The 24513-nt window shown below is 43.2% G+C and overlaps 1 protein-coding gene across 2 annotated transcripts in view; it reads right to left on the bottom strand.

Annotated features, from left to right (window-relative positions):
* xpo4 (exportin 4) overlaps positions 1-24513 on the bottom strand; it is a 69202-nt gene that overhangs the window by 23768 nt on the left and 20921 nt on the right. For both annotated transcript variants that reach the window (XM_082509502.1, XM_082509503.1), the window contains one exon: positions 8537-8649. In XM_082509502.1, the coding sequence (XP_082365628.1) occupies positions 8537-8649 (113 nt within the window). The remainder of the gene's footprint in view (positions 1-8536; positions 8650-24513) is intronic.

Below are 24513 nucleotides of genomic sequence, written 5' to 3'. Positions count from 1 at the left end.
AGCAGTAAAAGCTCTGAAAGTCATCACAGCCTCTCAGCAACATGTGTTTCCACTATGTGCACGTCTGGAGCTCAAATTCCTTCTTCCTGTGCGCTGTGGCTCTCTTCTCAGCCGGTCCGGGCTCTTTTCCTTTTTCTTCTCCGGTCTCCTCAACTGTCATCCTCTTAAATCCAGAGAGAGTGCTCCTTCATCAACTCCACACTCTTAAACCAACACATGGCCCCATCGCTGAGGCAATCAAACTTTCAACCTCCCTCTCTCCTTTTGCTGGTGCTTCCTCCTCCTCCCCTCAAATGTTCTCCCCTTCTTGCTTCCCCCCTAAATTCTTTATCGCCCCTTCTCCCCGCTCCTCCTCTCTTCTCTTCCCTACAGCTGTGGTGTCCGTTTTGTCATAAGCCGCGCTGCTGGGAAGAGATCTCAGATGCTAACGTAGCATAACGTTAGTCCTCTCCGTCGCTGCCCTCTTCCAGAGCATGAAGTCATCCTCTGGAAGAGCTCAGCGAGAGGACAGGGGAGGAGGCGAGAGGGGCAACTGGTGAGTGAGCGAGAGAGAAAGAGGGAGGGGTGTAAGAGGCAGACCCAAGCGAGACCCAAGGACTGAACAGCGCGAGCTCTGAAAAAGCAGCTGCACCAGCGAGTGAACCATGCGATGTCAGTAATGTCAGTCGCCTCGACTCTGACTATAAGTAGAGATACTCAGCGAGCACGTGCGAGTGAGTGTGTCCGGGGGGAGTGGATGAAAGCAAGGAGAGCTTTCTGGCACAGGTGATTTTCTTTATTTTGAGGAATATAAAAAACACCCCTTATCAGTATATTAGGGATAGCTCGCTATTTAAACGAATCTTAGCCAGTTTAATAAAAACTCTATTCCAAAACAAAAGATCTTCTTTCAAAAGGTTGTAAAGTTCAGTTTGTTCACATCATTTTAAATGGGAACAGGCTATATAATAAACTGATAATCAACCTCCATCCTCCTGAATTTCTGTGGATCCAGCATTTGGCATCTTCTGTTAGTGAGTTCTCATTCCAATTTAATAAGCTCCAAGGCTACGAGAATCTGTTATTGAAGCATCGCATCCCTCCTTGCTCCGTCTTTGTCCTTTAACTTCAAATCGTGTTTAAAAGAAAATGAAAACATTCCAGGGAGGTAAACCGGGCAAACGAAGCAGAGATAAGCAAAGATTTGATTTGTTGTGGCCAAAATCCCCCGGCACCCCCATACTTCAATAAACTGAATTGGAATTGGCCATGATTTGGATTGTGTTAACAATCCAATTCAGGGTAACAGATTTATGGTTCACGACTCACAAATCAAACCAGAAAAAATAAAGAAAGAAATGCGCTCCTGACACCTTTGGCCTTGAAATATGCAGATTCCTCCTCTGAAAACTGCTCTTTTGCCATTTGTCTGTAGCTGGGGACCCAGCTCTCATTGCTAATAATGGTCCTCGACATGAAAGCGGGGTCATTTTGACAAAGAACTTTGTGCCTGATGCATTTTCAGGTCTATTTTAAATTTGCAGACTGGAAGTACAAAAAGAAATTGACTTTTAAGGAGCACTAATACAGTCCAGAGGTAGACAAGGAGACGACCCTCAAGGGACTATTAGACAAATTTAAATCAGGTATCATTTTTATACTCAGCTTTAGAAAACTACTTTATGTTACGAAATGGGAGGGTGTAATATCGGCGCGCTGACAAACACTAGTAATCCTTGATTATTCCATCACAAATTAAGCACATAAAACATCTTGAACTTTGTTTGGTTGTTTTTCCAACACTCTGACGCCCAAAGAGATGCTGCTGCATGTGAAAGAGGCCATCACTACACTGAAAAACAAAATAAACCTATCTTAGCAAAAACTTTGGAGGGGCAAATCAATCTGGCAGATATCTTAAAAATTTGATGTTCACTGATCAACTCGCCAAAATAAAAAGGCCTTAAAAAAAGACCATAGAAGACAACTATAGGAGATGATTGCAAATTCACTGTTAAAATATGTTGTTATATAAAGCCTGTTGCTGATCACTAGCACGACTGGTTTCTAGATTTATCAAATATGAAATCCTGACTGCAATACTCCCTGTTGTGGAGATTATCATTGATACCCTGAAGTTCAAATGTATTTACTACTACATATTTTGACAAGGCACCAAACCTCGACTTTCATTAGAGCAGCTCTCATTAGATTAAACAGGATTCAAACTCCAAAACACACGCTTTTCAGTGTATATCAAAGTACCAAGCTTCAACACCTGACACTATCGTAGATAAATTATGTAGCCAGGCAGAGAAGAAAGAGTGGTAGAGTGGGGTGAGGAAGACGAGAACCAGCAAAGAGAAAAAAAATGAAAGAAAAGGACAGGTAGACAAGACGGGGAGAGGATGCAGACGAAGAGCAAAAGAACAGACAAAGAAAAGGAGTGGGAGAAAGGGAAAGGCAGGGAGAAATGAGGAATGATATTTATAGAAGGAGACAAAGCCTGGTGTCTGTTACCTCAGGGGGCTCAGAGGCTCATCTTTCTGTTTTTTCAAATCAACACAGTGCTCCCAATTTATTGTCTTCGCTCGCTCTTTTCCACCATCACTCTCTCTTCCTCCATGTCTCAGATTGGGTTACTGTCTGCCCGCAGGCCTCTGCTGCAGCCTCATTAGTCCCTGCACTCCACACTGATTGTGTTTACTGGTAAACATGTAATGCTTTAGCGCATGCAGGCTTTTTTCTAGTTGGCATGTAAACGCAATTTCATATCCCAGTAATCTACATCGTAATATAGTACATTTTATATAACTTAAGAAACAATAGACAGTAATTATAATTCGGTGCTCGTTTTCGCTACTGTTGTAAATACTGAATTAAAAAGAAAAAACGTGCACTTAAATTTGCATAATAAAACTGGCCTAGAAAACCTCTCAAATTTGATAAATGTCCCACAGCATATACTCTATCATCCTCTATCTCATTCTCAGTTCAGAATAGCTGATGCAGAGGTTTAGTAGAGAGTCATCCCGTAACCTAAATATCTAGGTACAACTGGCAAATGAGAGACTAAGGCATTTCACAATCCTAGTTACTAAACTTTTGACCTTAACAACCAGCTGGTTCTCAAAGAAATGTGTAAATTTAAATGCCTAATGGCTCTGTCAATAGGAAAAAAATTGCAAGATTGCAAATAGTTACAGTGACTAACTAGTTACCCAGAGGTTGAGTGTGCAAACCCTCAACTGCTGGGTAACGACATTCAATTGCACAGGAACTGCACAGCTCACATGGTAGGAGGCAACCATTCTCCAACCAACCACAGTCAGACTGAGACAGCTTGGTGAAGGTTTGCAAATAAGTTCCTTCTTATTTACAAATGCAGACAGTTTGACAAACTTCGGCAATCTGTGTCAATCTGCACCAATGAATGTAACTCTTATATGATGCGTCTCTTTTGCAACATGAGACTTAATTCAACTAGGTACCAACTTGTTGTATTCTGGTTATATTCAAACTCAAATCACAACAACAGTCGCCTCAAGGCACTTTATATTGTAAGGTAGACCCTACAATAATACATACAGAGAAAGACCCAACAATCATGTGAGTCCCTATGAGGAAGCACTTTGGCAACAGTGGGAAGGAAAAACTCCCTTTTAACAGGAAGTAACCTCCGGCAGAACCAGGCTCAGGGAGGGGCGGGGCCATCTGCTGCAACCGGTTGGGGTGAGAGAAGGAAGACAGGATAGAAGACATGCTGTGGAAGAGATAACAAGTATGATTCAGCACGGAGAGGTCTATTAACACATAGTGAGTGAGAAAGGTGCCTGAAGAAGAAATACTCAGTGCATCATGAGAATCCCCCAGCAGCCTCCACCTATTGCATGTATATAGGTGGAGGCTATACATGGGGTCTTGCTTTCCTGAGCGTCTATGTCATTATGCAGTTAAATCCCCGATCTGCAGCAACAACATCGTTATTTGTGGAGGAACTTCAGAATTTCTGTTTCAGATCTATGAGGCAGTAGAAGTAGTTAATCAGAATTGCCAACTTGATCCAATTCCATTGCAAACAACCCAAAACCTGACTGGTTTCATCCTAACGCATCAAAGTCACAACAACAAACTGGTCTCAGTCTTTAAAGCATCCATTTCAAAGAAAACAAGATCACAAGTCGACTGCACACTGCGTGCGTGTCTACTCGTGATGAAATAAACCAGATGCATCTGATTTCATTGCATGAGTTATGTTAGTGCGAGGGTACATAATCACAATTTGATGCTGCTCTCTAAACACTTGGAGGCAAACTGAAACTAAAAACACAAACAGCAAACAACAAATCCATAGTTGGGGGGCCAAAAACATACGTGCCTCCGCTTGTGTGCGCGACCCTTTGTGCTGCCTTCTTTTCTGCTCTTTCTTTTTCGGTTGGAGTGGCAGGGTGCGCCGTGATCACGAGGTGCTAAAAATCGACAAAAGTGGAGTGCGTTTATTTTGAAGGAGCAATCAGTGGCGGTTTCTTCCTTTCAATCTCCAGCAGCCCATTTATCCCCAAACCTCTCTCACTGCTGAAAATTGCATCCACAATTCCCTCCCTCTAAATTGTATTTGTCTGCTCCATCTTTTTCTATCCACCAAGATTACCTCCTTCCATTCCTGCACCTCCTCTAATTTTCTCCTCGCTCTCTTTCCCATTTCCCTCATTCCTCCTACTGTTTGTATTTTCTTCCCATCTCTTGTTTCTTACCCTCTTCTCTTCATCCATCATCCCCCTTCCCTGAATCTCACAGCCATAATTGTCCCGAGCTAAAGCGAGAAAACAGATAAGTGCTTTTCTCCAAAAAACCCAAGGGGCCAGAATGACACTTGGGTGGACTGAGCGTCTTTTCAGCAGCCGAATGGCTTCGACGCGCTGCATAATTATCAAGATGACTTCTGAGATATGTGCTCGTCCTCTCAGCCAGAATGGAGATCTCAACCTCTGCTCTGGGTGGTCACTAATCATCTGCCTCCAGTATTATCTCATTGGTTTGTAGATTCATTCTAGTAATTGTCAGTGAACTTACAGACTGACTCAAGCCACTTGCTTTAATGCCTGCCTTTGACTTTTATTTAGTTAACCTGCTACTTCCAATTTATTGCTGTTCAATTTAGACCTTATTTGCATAGCTTTATAACTATTAACATTACTTTACATTACATTACTTTTGTAATTACTGACCTAAAGAACCATCCGTACTCTCATAAGCTCTGTCCCCATTAAGGTCAGATTTGTTATAGTCCACATTCCAGGCAAGTCAAAGTTTAACCAGGAAGTCATTCTGTAAAGTTTAACTGATGTTTATAACACACAGTATAAACACTAATTTTTAGTTTTACCCTTTCTTTCAAGGTAAGTTTCAGCTACTGTGAAGGACTGCGGAAGTTCTTTGTGATCACCTGGCAGCTTGTGTTTCTTGCTTCCTCCTTCTATATAAACACGGGGGGAAAAAACAAGAAAAAAGAAATCGTTGACAGGAAAAAGTCCAGAGCTTTTAATTATAAAAATATTCTGGATTGCTGAGAATTAAAACATTTTTTTAAAAGACCATTTAAAAAGAAATAAATAAAATTTTAAAATACTGGCAGCTGCCGGTGCTACTCCCCTCAGCTTCCTAGTAGATGGACATATGGCATCAATTTGAAAATCCTAGGGGACATCTTTCCTGATGTATTGTGTTCACAAGATTTTAAGAAAACTTGACCTCTGACCTTGAGGTTGAGGCTAGCGAGATTCGAAGACCTATGGTATTAATTTGAAAATCGTACATCGCCTCCTTCTTGAGTTCTGGGATTCACAAGCTTGCCTGCCTGCCCACCGGAGGTGTGGTGACAATACCCCATCAGCCTTTTACAGCTTAGGGGGTAAACAAAAATAAATAAATCAACAATATGTGCGATGTCTCTGATCAACAACTAAACTTTTTTTGTCTGCATTCACAACAGCTTCTTTTTTTAAACTCACAGCACTGATAAAGAGGGCAAAGGAAGGGAGACTGACAGGCACCCACCCACAGACAGAGGGAGACTCCCAAGAGGCCCTCAATAGGATGAAGTGTGTGTGTGTGTGTGTGTGTGTGTGTGTGTGTGTGTGTGTGTGTGTGTGTGTGTTATGGTTGGGTTACTGTGGTTGTTAACAGGGGCCCCTAATCCTGGGCTGGGTTCTAATCCTGCCACTGGACTGTGACCCTGATGGCGCGTGTCTATAAGACCCCCCCTCGACACACACAGACACACTCTTTAGCCTGTTGCCACTCAGGGACACACGGCAGCTGAGACAGCAGAGTATCCCATTAAAGTGAATAAACACACCCAAACACACCTCAGATCCAAACAGAGGGTATGCACAAACATCTAGTGCACAAGCTCAAACTGTCAAACTGACATAATCCCGTAGAGACGGACGTGTGTTAGCAACACACATGAAAATGGAGACAACACAAGAAGGATGATGGTGCAACATACGCACACAGACACGCACACACCGGCAGCTGACATCTCCACAGCAGCCTTACAATAACAAACAGTTGAGCTACTAGAAATACCGCAGCGAGAGATGAAACGGGAGGTCTGACAACTGAAACCGCCGCAAAAAGCCTCCCGCAGATTCCAGCAGCAAAGAGAAGCTACGGAAAAACGACAAATATTTTTATTCGAGCCAAACGGCCACGATCAGCCAATCAAGTCCTTGATTAGGCTGCTGTAATTTGTACAACAAACTGTGATTACATCCACTGCTTAGCGCCAATTACAGTTAATGGTGATTTCTTTGTGATCAAAGTTGTGACAATCAGAGGGAAAACTTTCTGCTGTGTAGAGAGAAAAGAAGAAGAAAAAAAAAGACTGAGACTGTCAAAGAGTGGTAATTATCAGGCAATGCAAATGAGGGCTTATGAACAAAACATGAGTGTTTCACCAGTTCAACAGCAACAAAGCTCTCCAGACACAGCAGAGGAAAATGACAGGATTGTAGTCGCAGCTGAGAAAGAATAACTCAGACCTCTGGCCAACAGGATATGCAGACATATAACCAATGAAATATCTCATTCAGAATAATTCACAAATAAATAAATTATGACATTTCATTTTTCACATCTTAACGTGAATCATTGAACAACAACAACAACAACTCAAACTCAACTATATGGTAGTAGTTCTGGCATTGTGGACAAATGCTAAATCCTGATGGAAGCATAAAGTGCAGATGACTTGACATGAATACAAAAAAAAAAAGAAAAAAGCATACCATTATTAGGAGGGAGGGTCCCTTTGGTGGTCACGTTCCCTTAAGATTTTTTCATGTTCACTGGATTGAATCAAATAATTTCTGCAGATTTTTCAGTTTCTTCCTCAAAACTCGTAAACTGGATTCAAATCTAGAATATGGGGAATTCTCCTGATATAGTTAAGCTTTTGAAACCAGTGAGAGACACGATGCTGTAAAATGTTGGAAGTAGCCGCACACTGTAAAGAATAACACCCAAGATAAGCTGTGGCACCACAACAACACTGATCTGTATTATATGCCCTAAAATATAGAGAGAGGGATCAGCCGGAGTCCAGATCACTGATGCAGATGTTAATTCTACCGTCTGTAACCTAAGCAGAAATCAACAGTCACCCATCCAGGGTTTCCCAGTTAGCCACCTCGAGGCTTGATGTGTGACCACAATTGTAAAAACTAAACAATCGAAGCCTGTCAGCTCTCGGCAGTATGTCTGCAAAAGAGCCCACAGCTTCAGTAGCGTTTAGTAGAGATGTAGAAGACAGGTGGAAGATAAAAGGAAGGAGCCACATATGGCAGCAGGCAACTGAAAGGCTGTACAGTGAAGCAGTATCTGGTAACTGGCTGCCAGTGAGCATAGATGGATGCTGGAAGGAAGAAGAGCTGACCAGTTTGTTCCAATCCTCTCATCCGCACTGTGTGCTCAGCCAGCGTGGGCCGTCTCTTAAAACACACGGAACAAAAATACACATTTACTTCACCGGGCGGTCCTCTGGACAGTAACACAATAACACGACCCCACGGCAAAGCACTCATAAATCTACTTAATGGTGCATTCAATAAACCCACAAAGCTAGTGCAAACTTAAGATGTGCCAAACGAGGCGGTCAAATGAAATCCTTCTGCCCCACATGAAAAGACGAGTTCTCTCTCTTTGCTTATAATAAATAAACCGCCTGTCAGGAGAGGAAAGGAGGAGACAAGAACAACACAATAAAGAGACAAAATGACTTTGTTTTGGATGAAAACTTTGGGGAAAAGAAGTCTTCTGGTGTAGTGGTGATTCTGGTGGAGGCAACCATTGCTATACAAGTTTCATCAGAAGCTACTGTAACAACTTCATGCATGCGAAAGTGTGCAGAGGAACTCATGATACTTCACATCAGGGTTTAAGGTTCAAATTCAGCATCAAACACTTCAAAATAAATTAAAATAAAATACAACTTTGAGAAGCTGGTAGAGCTCTGAGAAGAAAAACAGAGATCCAGCATGGACGGGATACTCACAGTGAAGAAGAGGTCCATGACACGTGTGTCCAATAGCGCTTCCCTCCAGGTCTCTGTGGGCTTAAGCGTGACGTTCTGCGTGGCCTCGAACATGGCGATGTAGTGGCGCCCCAGTGAATCGCCGCCAGTTAAGGCCAGTAACAGCATGAAGAGGAGGAGGAGGAGGAGAGGGAGGAGTACCACACAAAGAGCACACTCTCAGTTGATATTCTGGTTTCGTTTGACTGGCAGCAGAAACTTGTCAATTGTTAACCAGCTCTTCCTCTCATTGACCCTGTCAATCTTTATTCCACGAGTTTTTGTTTTTTCTAATTTTCTCACCCTGCCCTCCTTGGTGGCTTTGTTTTCTTCGCTCTTCCTTCTTTCTCCTTTGTCAGCTCTTCATTTGCCACAGCTTTTACCCACACAGTAAATCTCAACTTCTTTCTCACACTTTTGCCCACTGTCCCTCTCCCTCCATCTGCTTTCTCAGACTTTCCCCGGTCTTTACCCTCTGACTTTGCCTGACACCTTCTTCCCTTCTTGTCCTCTTATTCACCCCTCTTCCTACCAGCCCTCCCTTCTTTCGCTGTTTTCTCTCTTCTGCTTCCTCAAGATCTGAAAAGCTCCAGACACACTCTCGCCGCAGCCAATCCACACTTGGCCTCTTTGTCCACTCCTCTGCAAGACGTCCTCGAGACTCCTTACTGCCCTGAAACACTCCCCCTCCCTCCTCAGCCAATCACTTTGTCCCTCCTTCGGACTGCTTCCCAGTCCTGAAACCAAGGCCCCCCTCATACTTCTATCACACTCTGTCCTCTCATGTCAATCAACACTCTTTTCCCTCATGAACATTTTTAAATTGTACTCCTTGGTCCTAACATGACACTTTCTCTCTCCTTGTCCGCACAACCCGACCTTCTCATTTGAAACCATCATCTTAAACCCACAATCACTCTGTTCTGAAGGCTATAAAAACATTTTCATCTTAATGTCCCTCGTCTCCTTTCTCCCAAACAAATCTGTTTTCCACGCTCTCACAACACACAGTCTCCTTATTTAAGACTTTCTCTGCACCCACAAGCTTTTCACAAACCCACAACACACACACACTCTCCCTGTCCTTATTCTAAAACTCTAAAGACACATCCACAACAAGCTTTTTATTTTCTCCTTAGCTCATCAAGAACAATCCTTTTTACTACTTCCCTTCCCTAGGCCAACCGGGGCTTTTCTCTCTCCTTAACCAAGCACCTCACAAAAACCCACAACACTTTGCACTCATCAGACAATTTGTCTTGCTTTATTAACCACCATCAAGAACCACTTCTTTGTTCCTTATCCCCCCAAAAATAATAAATTTGTCTCCTACTGTAAAATACATTTTCACCACAAATCAAACAACAAGTAGGTTCCTTCTGTTTTCTGTCCTCCTGGCTTTTGGAAGTGCAAACAATCTCTTACCTCACTAGAGAACAATCCATCAAACCTCTCTCTTCATGGCCTCTCTGCAATCCTCCCTCCAACGCCGGCCTCGTCAAAACAAACTCCCACAGGAGACTCAATAAACCTGAGATTATCTGTATATATCAACAGCTTCACAGCTTCAGTTGACGCTTTTCATTATGAATTAATTTACTGAATATTTTTCTAACACATTCTCTCATAACCTGCTTAAAGCGCATGGACAGATGGATTTTTCTGACAGAAAACAAAAGACACTATCCCAAACCAAAGGATGACATCAAATATTTTGTTTGCCAGAGGAACGGTTTAAGGCCCGACCAGAATCAGCTACAACTGAGGAGAACCATCGGCTTTCATGTGTGAAAAATTAATTTCCATAGTTGCTACCAACTGCTAAATCCCAAGTTAAACCCAAAGGCTAAACTGGCCTATCCATCCATTTTCCTAACTGCTTATCAAATTCAGGGTCATTGAGGGCAGGAGCCTATGTCAGCTTTTACGGGGTAGGGGGGTGGACACACCCTGCACAGGTCACTAGACCTAACACAGAGAGTCAGACAAGCAATCACACTTACATTCAAGTGCACAGCCAACTTTGAATCATCAGTTAACCCAACATGCAAGTATTTGGACTGTTGGGTTATACAGGAGAACCTGCGCAGGCACAGGCAGGACGCGCTAACTGCACACCCAAAGCTGCACCCTCCCCTCACATGAAACTCAGGGACACACAGGGTGGAGAGAAAAAAAAAACCCAACGAAAAAATAACTTAAAAACAAACAAACAAAACAAAACAAGATTAAAAAAGAAAAGAAAAAAAAAAGCACACCGATCCATATCACTACCCTGCGGCTCAGTGACAGCACAAGGAAACTTCCATAGGAATGTTTGATCAAAGCCAAACGGCGACAGAGGCTGGCAAGGTCACGCATTCCTGCCACACCAGTCGACAGTCACTCCCCGTGCACACACCCCACCACAACACACCACACCACACTTCTCGGCACAGAAGTTGGCACCTGTTTAAGGGCCTGTGGGATTGTGTGTGTGTCCGTCCATCCAATGATTGGCTTTCAGGCTACTTTAAAAATAGTCGTGGCGAGGCACAGGACCTCTAACTGAACCTTAGGGGGAATGAGAAAGAGGTCAGATAAGTAGTGAGTGTTCCTCAATGACTAACAAACAACTGGAGTTAACCATTTCATTCTGATTAAACACTTTCCTTTCACGATTAGTTCCTCTGAAAGCCCCTCTTAACTTGATTTTAAACACTCTTTTTTTTGTCTAGCTTAAATGTCAGTTGTCATGTTGGCTTTATAAAACTAACCAAGGTTGTTGCCTCTTAACGTTCCTGTCATGTTCTAAATCAAATTCCTGTTTGTCAATCATCAGTGAAAAAGCCCAGGAGAAAAAAATATATATTTATGAGGCCAGAGACAAAAGAGAGAAGCAGGTTAACGCGTGGTCCTAATGCAAGTCCGGCTAACTTGCGACACGCAACTAGACGCAGTCTCCACAGGGAGGGACCACCTCTGTGATAAAGGCCGTACAAACACTCCTAAAGATCAAATGACTGAGACTAAACTCGCAAAACCTCAGGAATGATAACTACACAGCTACTTCAGACATTTCATGCAGATGGACAGAGCAGTGATGCAGTCTGACAGGCAGAATTACAGGAAAACTGGAAGAAATGTAACTGGTTTGAACCCTCCACTGTATTGGATTAAGAGCAGATTATAAACACTAGTGCTCAGGAATACATGTTATCTTTACAACTTCCAAGCAGATGACTGAAAATAACTTGGAAGCAACTTTCTAGGAAAAAGATAACATAATATAGCCAAGTGCAGCATGCTTATTAACACTTTTTATACCTGTGCAATGTCCTTGTAACGAAATGGAATTTTAATTATTTTATTTGAAAGTAAATATTTAAGGGCAGGCCTGCTAAAATAAGTCAGGTTCTTACAAGACCATATTATGGAGTGGAAACATTTTCTCCTCCTACATCTTTTGTTATGGATAGGCGTAGCTTTGGGTCACGTGGTGTCAGTAATAGTGATTGTTATATCACCTGTTCACGGCCCGAGGGAAATTTTGTGAATGAGTGGGTGATGGGGGAAGTCGACTTTTGCTGATCGCTCAAGCTTAGAATGTTTTTGTTCACTGTTTTCTACGGATTTTAAGGATTTGACAACAAATAAAGGAGTTTTAACTTGGAACTTTGACTAACGTTTTAAACAGCGGGCGCGTCAACATTATTCCCCTATTCAGCTGCTCGGCGACTCAAAGGCTTGACAGTCGCCAATATTTGTCAGCAAAAGTGCGACGGCAATGGACCGTCCCGCAATCAGCGCTGAATAAACGCCGATGCGAGCCCACACACCGCCGCCACTACACCCGTAAAAGCGGCTAGACCGACAGATAAGGAGAAGACGACGGTGGTATGTAAACTGTGTTTTTGTGCTGCGTATTGTTTGTTTGAACGCAGTTTGGATTCTGACCATACGAAGATGTTTTTGTGACACGCCCACCGCTACATTTGCTGTTGGATTTGGTGTGTGTGAGTTGTGGCTCTGCAGGCGTTCAACTGAGTTTGAAGGAATTGCTGTTGCCTTTGTTTTGGATTTTGGCATGCTGCTTATGTTGAATGCTTAAAATGAGTGGATCACAGGCTGCATCTGTTGTTGGAAAAACTGAAAAGGATAAAAGAATAACTTCCCTCACTGAGAAAGCTCTTGCAAACAAAATTGAAACCATCCAAACAGATCGGAAAAGGCATGTAAACAAAATGAAAAGTGTTATGTCTCTTAAAGAGCTAATGAAAGATGATAAAAATCATTCACAAGTCAAAAAACAGTTTGATGAGTTAACACACCTGTTTAAGGATGCCAGTGCATTGCATGAATCTTTACTTTCTCTAATCTCATTTGATGAGAAAGCTAAACAAAATACATGGTTCTCAAGCATCTCTAAATACAATAAAGGGTTTATGGAGGATGTTAAGATATGGCTTTCTGAAACTGATAAACATTCGGGGAGGCCATCATCTGACAAAGCGCAGTCACAGGAAACTTCCCTGAGAGGAGAAATGGAGGTGCGAGAGCACACTGGAAAAGAACCTCAATTATCTCTTAATCCTCAGAATGATGTTAATGATGACGTGTTGCCATCCGACAGTGTGTCAAATCAAGGCAGTAGGTCAAGCTCAAGAGTATCATCTACTTCATCTGCACGTCTCAGGGCAGAAGCTGAAATGGCCGCCTTGCTTGCACGTCAACATATGCTGAAAGAAAAACACTCTCTTGAAGAACAAGAGGAACAATTGAGGAGAAAGAAAGAACAACTTCAGCTTGAAGCAGATATAGCTGCAACTGTTGCAAAGGTGAACGTGCTGAGAACTGGATCCACTAAGCGGAGCGTCGCTTCACGGAAATCTAATGGAATGGAATCATATTTTAAAACAAAGGGAAACAGCCTTGAAATTCTTAATGCTGATGCAGAGACTTTTGTTCCTCAGATGCTTACAGAAGGAAATGCAATCACTGGGAATGCAGAGCTTCAAGTAAAAACAGTGCAACAGAATATGAAAAGGGAAAGGCCTGCACCAGCTCTTATGGGGCCTTCTGACGCCTTTGGATCAATTCCACCTTTGCCTAAGCCACAAGCTGCTCTTCCAGTAGCCAATGAAAATCTGTTGTCCATTATGGAAAAACAAAATGAATTAACTTGTATGTTGGTCCATCAGCAAAGTCTTTCTTCACTGCCCAAAAGGGAGATTCAAACCTTTGATGGTGACCCTTTACATTTTCAGGCCTTTATGCGCTCGTTTGAACAGGTCATAGAAGCAAAGACTGGCGATGCTGGTGACTGCCTGCATTATCTTGCACAGTACACCAAGGGGCAGCCCAATGAACTTGTTAAAAGCTGCCAACATATGTCTGGAAGTGCTGGATATGTAAAGGCAAAGACTCTGCTGTATGAGCACTTTGGGAATGGACATGTGATTGCATCTGCCTATTTGAACAAAGTTCACTCATGGCCACTGATTAGATCGGAAGATGGAAAAGCTCTTCAGGCATATTGTTTGTTCTTACGTGGATGCTGCAATGCAATGGAAGAGATTGATGATCTCTCTGAATTAAATACACCTGCCAATATGCTTGCTGTGATTAGAAGACTGCCATATAAGTTAAAAGACAAATGGCGAACAGTAGCATGTGACATTCAGGAGAGGCAACATCGCAGAGCCGCATTCATTGACATTCTTTCCTTCCTTGAGCGTCAAGTTAAAATCGCAACAGATCCCATCTTTGGAAATCTATGTGACGTTCCAGCAACACATCTAGCAGCCAAGGGCAGCAATGGAGGGAAATGTTCTCCACATCTAAAAGCTAAAGGAAGTAGCTTCGCCACAACAGTCTCTGACGTCGAGAGACAGAATCAGATAGAGGCTCAAGATCGTCACAGCACTGTGAAGGCTTGTTTTTTCTGCAAAGGCGGACACACACTGGAGTCATGCGCTCTGCTTGATAAGAAACCTCATGATGAGAAGATTTCTTTTCTTAAAAAGAACCGCATTTGTTTTGGCTGTTTGTGTACTGGGCACATAAGCAAAGAATGCAGAAAACGCCTTTCATGTAAAATCTGTGGCCTCCGACATGCAAGTATACTCCATATTCACCACAAAGAGAAGAATGAAGTCAAACCTAATAATGAGGCAGATAACATTCCTGTTACGATCCAGACTAGTGGTCTTACTGGGGCCGGTGAACAGGACTGTAAGCTTGCCATTGTGCCAGTTAAAGTAAAATCAAAGAGAGGTCAAAGAATAGTGGAAACGTATGCCTTTCTGGACCAAGGGAGTTCAGCATCCTTTTGTACAGTGGGTCTTATGGACAAGCTGAATATTGCTGGGAGGAGGACAAAGATTCTCCTGCGCACCATGGGACAGGAGAAAGTGGTGGACAGTTTCATTGTACCTGAACTTGAAGTTGCTGGATTGGACAGTGACATGTACTGTGATATGCCTAACCTCTTCACTCAGCATAAAATGCCTGTAGATATTGGTAACATCCCAAATCAACAGGACCTGGATGACTGGCCACATTTGAAGCATGTTCATTTGCCAGAAATTAAGGCCAATGTTGAGCTTTTGATTGGCATGAATATGCCCAGAGCTCTAGAACCTTTGGAGGTCATCCGGAGTGTTGGCGATGGTCCTTTTGCCATTAGGACTGTGCTCGGCTGGACTGTGAATGGGCCACTTAATCGAGAATGCTGTGGAAGGCCAGGATGTTTGGCAACAGTCACTGTCAACAGAGTTTCTGCTGTCACACTGGACAAGCTATGGAAACAGCAGTTCAAGATGGACTTTCCCGAGAGCAGCGATGATGAACAGATGGGGCTGTCAAAGGAAGACTTGAAGTTCCTGGAATTGGCCAGCAAGACGGTGACTTTGGGGGATGGGCACTACAGCATTGCCCTGCCACTGAAAGACCGAGACATAAGAATGCCTGACAACCGTGCAATTGTTGAGCAACGAGCCTTAGGTTTGAAGAAAAGGTTCATCAGAGATAAAGACTTTCATAAAGACTATACTGCCTTCATGACAGATCTTATATCTAGAGGATATGCAAAGAGAGTCCCAGTCACAGAATTAGAGCGCAGTGATGGGAAGCTTTGGTATATCCCTCATCATGGGGTTTACCATCCTACCAAGAGGAAGATGCGCGTCGTCTTTGACTGTGCAGCATCATTCCAGGGCGTCTCTCTTAATGCGCAGCTCCTGAGTGGTCCTGACTTAACAAACAGTTTGGTTGGCGTACTGACGAGGTTCAGAAAAGAGCCCATTGTTTTGATGTCTGACATCGAGGCTATGTTTCATCAGGTGCATGTGCCAGAGGAAGATGCTGACCTTTTGAGGTTTCTTTGGTGGCCCGGTGGTGACATCAATCAGCGCATGCAGGAGTACAGGATGGGTGTTCATTTGTTTGGGGCAACGTCCTCTCCGAGCTGTGCTAACTACGCCCTGCGGAAATGCGCAGAGGATAACAAAGCATACTTCAGCCAGCAGGTGATCGACACCATTCTGTATAGTTTTTACGTCGATGACTGCCTTGCTTCAATATGCTCTGAAGAAGAAGCCATCAATCTTTACTCAGACCTCAGAGACATTTGCGCCAAAGGTGGTTTCCACTTAACAAAGTGGATCAGCAATAGCCGCAGTGTTTTGGCAGTTATACCTGAGGAGGAAAGAGCAAATGAAGTTAAGGAGCTAGACCTGGATTGTGACCTTTTACCTGTTGAGCGGGCATTGGGAGTGAAGTGGTGCCTGCAGTCAGATGCATTTAAGTTCTGCATATCTATCCCAAACAGACCATTGACTCGGAGAGCAATCCTATCCACAGTAAGCTCCTTCTATGACCCTCTGGGGTTCCTTGCTCCTGTTATCTTCACAGCCAAGAGAATCCTTCAAGATCTGTGCCAGAGGGGGATAGGATGGGATGATGCTATACCATCAGCAGTTGCTCAAGAGTGGAAAAGCTGGGTAGAAGAATTGCATCTGTTGAACAACATCAGCATCAGACGATGTTTAAAGCCTTCTGACTTTGGACAGACGACCACAGCTCAGTTGCATCATTTTGCAGATGCGAGTGAGAAGGGCTATGGGGCTGTTACCTACCTGTTGCTGCACAACAGTCGCTCACAGACGCACAGTTCCTTTATAATGGGAAAATCCAGAGTGGCACCTTTAAAACCAGTCACAATCCCTCGCATGGAATTGACGGCAGCAGTGGTAGCGGTTCGCATGGATAGAATGTGGAGGAGGGAGCTGAGACTACCTCTCCTAAACTCTGTCTTTTGGACGGACAGCACCGCAGTGTTGAAATATATAAACAATGAGACTTCCAGGTTCCGTGTTTTTGTGGCGAACAGAGTGTCAGAAATCCTCAAGGCTTCTAGTGCCTCCCAATGGAGGTATGTGAACACCACACATAACCCTGCGGACCTTGCCTCCAGAGGTATGAAGGCAGAGACCTTTTTACGTGACACTGAATGGATATCTGGTCCTGCATTTCTTACACAGCCAGAGAACAATTGGCCTGTGAACCCAGGAAACTTGCAAGAACTTCCACATGAAGATCCTGAAGTTAAGGTGTCTGCTGCCATCGAGGTCTTACAAGCACACGATGATGATCATCCTCTGACCCTTTTAATCCATCGTGCCTCATCCTGGACTCGTCTCATCAGGGTGATGGGTTGGATTTTGAGGTTCAAGACATTGCTTTTGCATCGCAAGAAGAAACATTTCCAGTCTGCATCTGATGCAATTCAGTCTGAAGATGCCCAACATAAGGTTGATTTCCGGCATGGCTTTCTTTCGTTGGGAGAGATTGAGGATGCTGAGATGCAAATAATTAAGTTCTGTCAGAGGAAAAGATATGCCGAAGAAATTTCTCGTCTCCAAAGTGGAGAGTCTGTGAAACGAAGCAGCCACATATAAGTTGAATCCTGTTTTGGAGGATGATGTGCTGCGGGTTGGCGGACGTCTCAGTAGAGCTGTCATGTCAGAAGATTCCAAGCGTCCTGTCATAATTGCTAAAGAGCTTCACATTTCTAATCTCATTTTACAGCATATTCATAAAGAGGTGGGTCATGGTGGAAGGAACCACATACTCTCAAAGCTGCATCAAAAATACTGGATTCCCGGTGCTGGTACTTTGATTCGAAGCATCATGTCGAGGTGTGTGACCTGCAGAAGATTTCATGGAGCTGCAGGCCAGCAGCAGATGGCTGAGTTACCTGAAAGCAGAGTGACCCCTGAGAAACCCCCATTTAGCTTTGTTGGAGTGGACTATTTTGGTCCATTTGAAGTGAAGCGCGGGAGAAGTCTTGTGAAGCGGTATGGTGTTATTTTTACTTGTTTGGCAATTAGAGCAGTACATATTGAGGTTGCCTCATCCCTTGACACTGACTCTTTCATTAACGCCTTACGACGTTTCATTGCAAGACGAGGTCAGGTACAAGAACTGCGCTCAGACAACGGGACTAACTTTGTGGGCGCAGAGCGCGAGCTGAGACGAGCTATGGAACAGTGGAATCAGGAAAAGATTTCTGATGCTGTGTCTCTGAAGGGAGTGAAATGGATCTTTAATCCTCCAACTGGATCGCATCATGGCGGAGCATGGGAGCGGTTGATTCGTTCTGTCAGAAAGGTCCTTAATTCCACTCTCCAAACACAGCATTTGGACGAGGAAGGGCTCCAAACTGCTCTTTGTGAAGTGGAGTCAATCCTCAACAGTAGACCCATTACGCTGGAATCCACCGACCCAAATGATTTGGAAGCCTTAACACCAAACCATCTCCTTCTTCTCAAGTCAAACCCGTCTTTACCACCTAGCCTGTTCCGGAGGGACGATCTCTACGCACGTAAACGATGGAGGCAAGTTCAGTATATGTCTGATCTGTTTTGGAAAAGATGGACTAAAGAGTACTTGCCACAACTTCAGCAGCGCCAGAAATGGGGAAGGATTAAACGCAACTTCGTTCCTGGAGATGTGGTCCTTATAGTGGATGATTCTGCACCTCGCGGTTCCTGGATCATTGGGAGAGTCACCGGAGCTGCACCAGATGAAAAGGGGCTTGTGCGTCAGGTCTGGATTAAGACCCCAACCAGCCATGTGTGCAGACCCATCACAAAGATATGCCTTCTTCAGGAGACTTCTGACCCATGATTATGACATTTTGACACAGTGTGACATAACTAACTTTGAATTGACTTTAATGTTATGAGATGTACATAAGACTGACTATATTTAGGCTAAGTGCTGGTAACCTCTGGCCTATGACTGACTGACCATGTGCAGACAGAAGAAAAGAAGAGAAGACATGAGAAAATAACTTTGGTGGACTTTTGAGTATGTTATGTTGTCTCACTGGGTGTCTGTGATATGATGAAGTGTGTGTTGTGAGTGTGGTGTTGGATGTGTAATTATTACTGTAAAAATGTAATAATTAGGGGCCGGAATGTTATGGATAGGCGTAGCTTTGGGTCACGTGGTGTCAGTAATAGTGATTGTTATATCACCTGTTCACGGCCCGAGGGAAATTTTGTGAATGAGTGGGTGATGGGGGAAGTCGACTTTTGCTGATCGCTCAAGCTTGGAATGTTTTTTGATCACTGTTTTTCTACGGATTTTAAGGATTTGACAACAAATAAAGGAGTTTTAACTTGGAACTTTGACTAACGTTTTAAACAGCGGGCGCGTCAACATTATTCCCCTATTCAGCTGCTCGGCGACTCAAAGGCTTGACAGTCGCCAATATCTTTATTTAACAGTCGCCATGTTGCTGTGCACCATGTTCTTTTATTCAACTCTTCTTTTATTTTACCAATATTAATGCGATAAGGACTGTTTTCCTTTAACTTACAAGAAAAAAAATACATGCCATCACTATTATAGGCAATCACGACCTTACAATCACTGAGTCTGACTTAATTTTTTTTCCTTTTACAATCATTGTTCAAACGGAGTCTCTCCTCTCTTGTAAAATACCTGGAAGTTAGGTAAAGTTAAAAGACTCCACTACTCGACTACTTGCAATGTAAGACGGGGAAATATTGCTTGTTTAACCACAAAATTACCAAGAAATTGCGCAGTACTTAAAATTACTTGCAGAATAATTTGTCACCCTTCCTGTAAAACACCTGAAATTAAGTAGCACTAAAATGACTCGCGTTACCTAAAATTACTAACACGTTACCTAAATTACAGCATAATTCTTTCTTTGTTTCCTGTAAAAACATTACTTGTTAACCCCTTATTGCACTTTACCTACCTTTAAGTATTTGTAGGTGAATATAATATAATCCCTTCATTGGCTTCCTGTTAAATCCAGAATTGAATTCAAAATCCTGCTCCTCACATACAAGGTCTTAAATAATCAGGCCCCATCTTATCTTAATGACCTTGTAGTACCATATCACCCTATTAGAGCACTTCGCTCTCGCTCTGCAGGCCTACTTGTTGTTCCTAGAGTATTTAAAAGTAGTTTTCAGGCCCCTCTTCTGTGGAACCAGCTTCCAGTTTGGATTCAGGAGACAGACACTATCCTACTTTTAAGATTAGGCTTCAAACTTTCCTTTTTGCTAAAGCATATAGTTAGGGCTGGACCAGGTGACCCTGAATCCTCCCTTAGTTATGCTGCAATAGACTTAGGCTGCCGGGGGATTCCCATGATGCATTGAGTTTTTCCTTTCCAGTCACCTTTCTCACTCACTATGTATTAACAGACCTCTCTGCATTGAATCATATCTGTTATTAACCTCTGTCTCTCTTCCACAGCATGTCTTTTATCCTGTCTTCCTTCTCTCACCCCAACCAATCACAGCAGATGGCCCCGCCCCTCCCTGAGCCTGGTTCTGCCGGAGGTTTCTTCCTGTTAAAAGGGAGTTTTTCCTTCCCACTGTCGCCAAAGTGCTTGCTCATAGGGGGTCATATGATTGTTGGGTTTTTCTCTGTATCTATGAAGCGCCTTGAGGCGACTTATGTTGTGATTTGGCGCTATATAAATAAAATTGAATTGAATTGAATTATAATGACATTACATTTTTTATATATTTGTAATAACTAATGTAATTTATGACCGTTAAGCACTGGCTATTAGTATGGCATGGCTCGTGCATGTTCTCTGGGTTTACTTATAGATGTGGTACACCCAATATGTCCTTTGTGTAAAAGAAACTACGGACAATTTTTTATTTCCTCACTTAAATACGATTAAAACATTTATGTACTTTTCTAAAGCAGTTACATGACTTAAAAGTTACAGTTTGAATACCCACTTCTCACTAACTGTTCACGCACTTCACGTTCACTGCTTATAAACAGAGGAGCTTGCTGAGCTGACGAGTGAATTTACAATTTCAACAGCTCTTTTAAAAACAAGAGGGAAAAAAAAAAAAAAAAAAGATGGTGTGGTTGAGTGTGCGTTTGTGTGCGTGTGTGTAGCGTACGTGCCTCCAGGATGAGTAATATACATGGAGTGACTAGGACATGTGGCTGTGGTTTGGTGGGTTTTTAAAAGACATCACCTGCTACTATATGAACTGTTCCAGCAGGTTCAGGAATAACCAGAGTGACACGTCAGTTTTCCCACTGCAGAGATAAGATGTACTGACAGACGCACGCACACACACAGTAAACCACTGACCACAAGAGTTTAAATCAAATACAAATGAAGAGATTTGAACACCCAGAGCTCTCACATGTAGCTTCCAAAACTGCCATCATACAGACATTCAAACCAACTTTGTAACACCTTCATTAACTCCAGCCAACAAAGAAACACTAATAAATCAGAAACAGCTGGCTGTTCAGCACTCATGGATGCACACTACCTCAGCCCAGGTATTGTGCATCAAAGCAGCGCTCCCCTCTTCGAAACGTGAGGGAACACAGCTGCAGTTAAAAACCATCCTCTTTCGCTTCGTGAGCTATAATTCAATGCACACTGCTGAGCAAAAAAGCAACCGCACGACTCAAACGGAGCAAATGTGGGCAGATTCCTTTCATGGCGTACTGAGCAGCTGAATTATGCGCACCACAAGTCCAAACAACACAATATTTCAACGCCAAATCTGGTTTGATGATTTTGTTACCACATGCTACTCAAAGTGAACAAACTATAAATTTAATAATATGAACACTAATGGTACGTTGTCAGCTCCTTTACAGATTTCTAGAATAAAAAAAACAAGCGTTAACAGACCGAGGGTCTATTTACATTTACCAATATTTCAACAGTAGCCAAGGACAAATCTGACTTCATCATTCTAGATAAGAAGTTAAAGTATCAGAAAAGTTATTACATTTTGTTTTGTGTCATTTCTTGCTGTGCCTCCATGAAAGCCTAAACAATGTTTTTAAATAACACTGTTGGCAACTAATGCTAAAACTAAACTCTTCTTATATGAAATTGGTGGGATCCTGAATTTTATGAACAATCTTTAAGATGTTTCAGGTTGTAACACAATAGTGAACTCTTGTAGGGGGACGCAAAAAAGGACGATGCCAGTGAGTTTTGTTTTGTCTTCTTTTTTTTTTTTAAATGCAAATAGCTAAACCAGTCAATAACATGGCAGCAATTCATTGCGTAAGTACACAGACATGGTCAAGACAACCAACTGGAGTTCAAAGTGAGCAGCAGAACGGTGAAGAAAGGTATTTTAAGTGACTTTGAATGTGGCACGGTTGTTTGTGCCAGTCGGGTTGGTCTGAGTTTTTCTGAAATTGTTGATCTGCTGGGATTTTCCCACACAACCATCCGAGTGTTTACAGAGAATTGTATGAAAAGGGAAAAATATTCAGTCAGCAGCAGTTCTCAAGCCGATAGAAAGACTTGAGAACTACAGAAAACCACAGCAGGTGCCACTCCTGTCAGCTAAGAACAGGAAAGTAAGGCTACAGACCACACTGGCTCACCAAAATCAGACAACAGAAGACTGGAAAAACGCTGCCTGTTCTGATGAGTCTCGATTTCTGTTGTAACATTCAAATGGTAGGGTCAGAATCTGGTGTAAACAACATGAAAGCATGGATCTATCCTGCCTTGTATTAATGGGTCAAGGTGCTTGTGGTGGTGTAATTGTGTGGGGGATTTTTCTTGGAGCACTTTGGATCCCTTAGCACCAACTGAGCATTGCTTAAAAACCACAGCACACCAGAGTACTGTTGCTGACCATGACCCTCCCTTTATAACCATAGTGTACACATCTTCTGATGGCTGCTTCTGATAGAATAATGTGCCATGTCACAAAGCTCAAAGCATCTTAAACTATTTTCCTAAACATGACAATGGAGCTGATTGTACTCAAACGGCCTCTAAATTCACCAGATCCCAGTGTAATAGAGCAACCTTTAACTGTGGTGGAACAGGAGATAAGGATGTGCAGCCAAGAAAGATGTGGTAGAAGATGGCGCCGGTGTACGTGGCTTGCCGTCCTCGGCTACATCTGCTTCGCTGCTTCTTACCCTCTCTACGCTCTTTATGGACCTTGGCATTGTATTTTTTTATCCTTTTAGTTGTATGCGCATCTAATGGCTGTGCACTGATTACATACGACAGGCAAACACTTTTAAATCTAAGACTCTCTCATTCCTCTCGGCCTGATCCTTGCTGGAACCTGAGTGACGCCACCGCGCCCCGACCGGACCCTCCGACCGGCTTCCTCCACCTACCTATTCCGAATCTACACAAGAAACGCTATAGGAAACGCGGTAGAAGGAGCGGCCGTCGCGTTCGCTTCAGGCTCTACTTTAAAGCCAGAGCCACAGGCTACCCACATGCCAGCCTGGATATTTTATCTTCTTTCCCTCCTTCCCAGGAGCGCTCTGATGCTAAGTTGCTCACCCACCGTTGGATCTGCTTGGCCGACCACGAAGTCTACCCTGCGATTCCTGTGGCATGTTCTCCTGCTCGGGTTTGGATAACATCGCTCCGACGCGGCGTTTGCCGAAGCAACCTAAGTGTCCTACGACGCACCACCCGTGGCGACTTAGCCCCTAGGATACGGATGGCATTGCTTAATGTCAGGTCGCTGGTCAATAAGACCTTTCTTTTAAATGACTTCATCTCCACTAATGGGATTGATGCCTTATTCCTGACTGAAACCTGGATTCGTCCTGGTGAGTTCATCCCTTTTACTGAACTTCTTCCGTCGGACTGTGTTGCTTTTAGCTCACCAAGGCTTACTGGTAGGGGTGGCGGCGTAGCCTCGGTTTTTAAGAATTCGTATGCAGTTCGGCAGCTACCCTCACCTACCTACTCTAGCTTTGAAGTCCAATTATTGGAGATGACTGCATCCACGACCACACTCTGCGTGGTGGTTTATCGACCGCCTAAATATAGCAAATATTTTATCACGGACTTTGCTGATCTCCTAGGCTCCGTTCTTTTTAAGTATGGTTGTGTTCTCATTGTCGGTGATTTTAACATACACACTTGCTGTAAGGATGACTCATTTGCTAAAGACTTCCTTGCCTTAACGGACTCTTTTAACCTGGCTCAGTGGGTTAATGACCCAACGCATGTTAAAGGACATACTTTGGACTTGGTTTTCTCATATGGTCTGGACATTTGTATCAAGGATATAAGTGACGCTGGGATCTCGGATCATTTCCCAGTTATATTTGATACTGGCTTATGCACTAATGAACTACATCCTGCGGCTCCCCTTCGCCCGCTATGTGTAATTAATGCTGAAGCGATGTCAAACTTCTCTATGTCTTTCTTGGATTCTGCATCTGTCACTCTCGACTGTTGTTCTTTTCACTCGGTTGATGACTATGCTAATTCCTTCCTATCGCTGATTTCTTCAATCCTTGATACTGTTGCCCCCATTAAGATGAAGCGCCCTAGAACCTACTCTCAGTGTTGGCTTAATGACACTACGCGCGCCTTACGTCGCGTGTGTCGGCGCGCTGAGAGAAGGTGGAAAAAAGATAAACTTCAGGTTTCCCAT

The sequence above is a fragment of the Aulonocara stuartgranti genome, assembly GCF_965226115.1.
Source record: "Aulonocara stuartgranti genome assembly, chromosome: 16".
Classification (NCBI taxonomy): domain Eukaryota; kingdom Metazoa; phylum Chordata; class Actinopteri; order Cichliformes; family Cichlidae; genus Aulonocara; species Aulonocara stuartgranti.
This window is presented reverse-complemented; position numbering and strand designations above follow the sequence as displayed.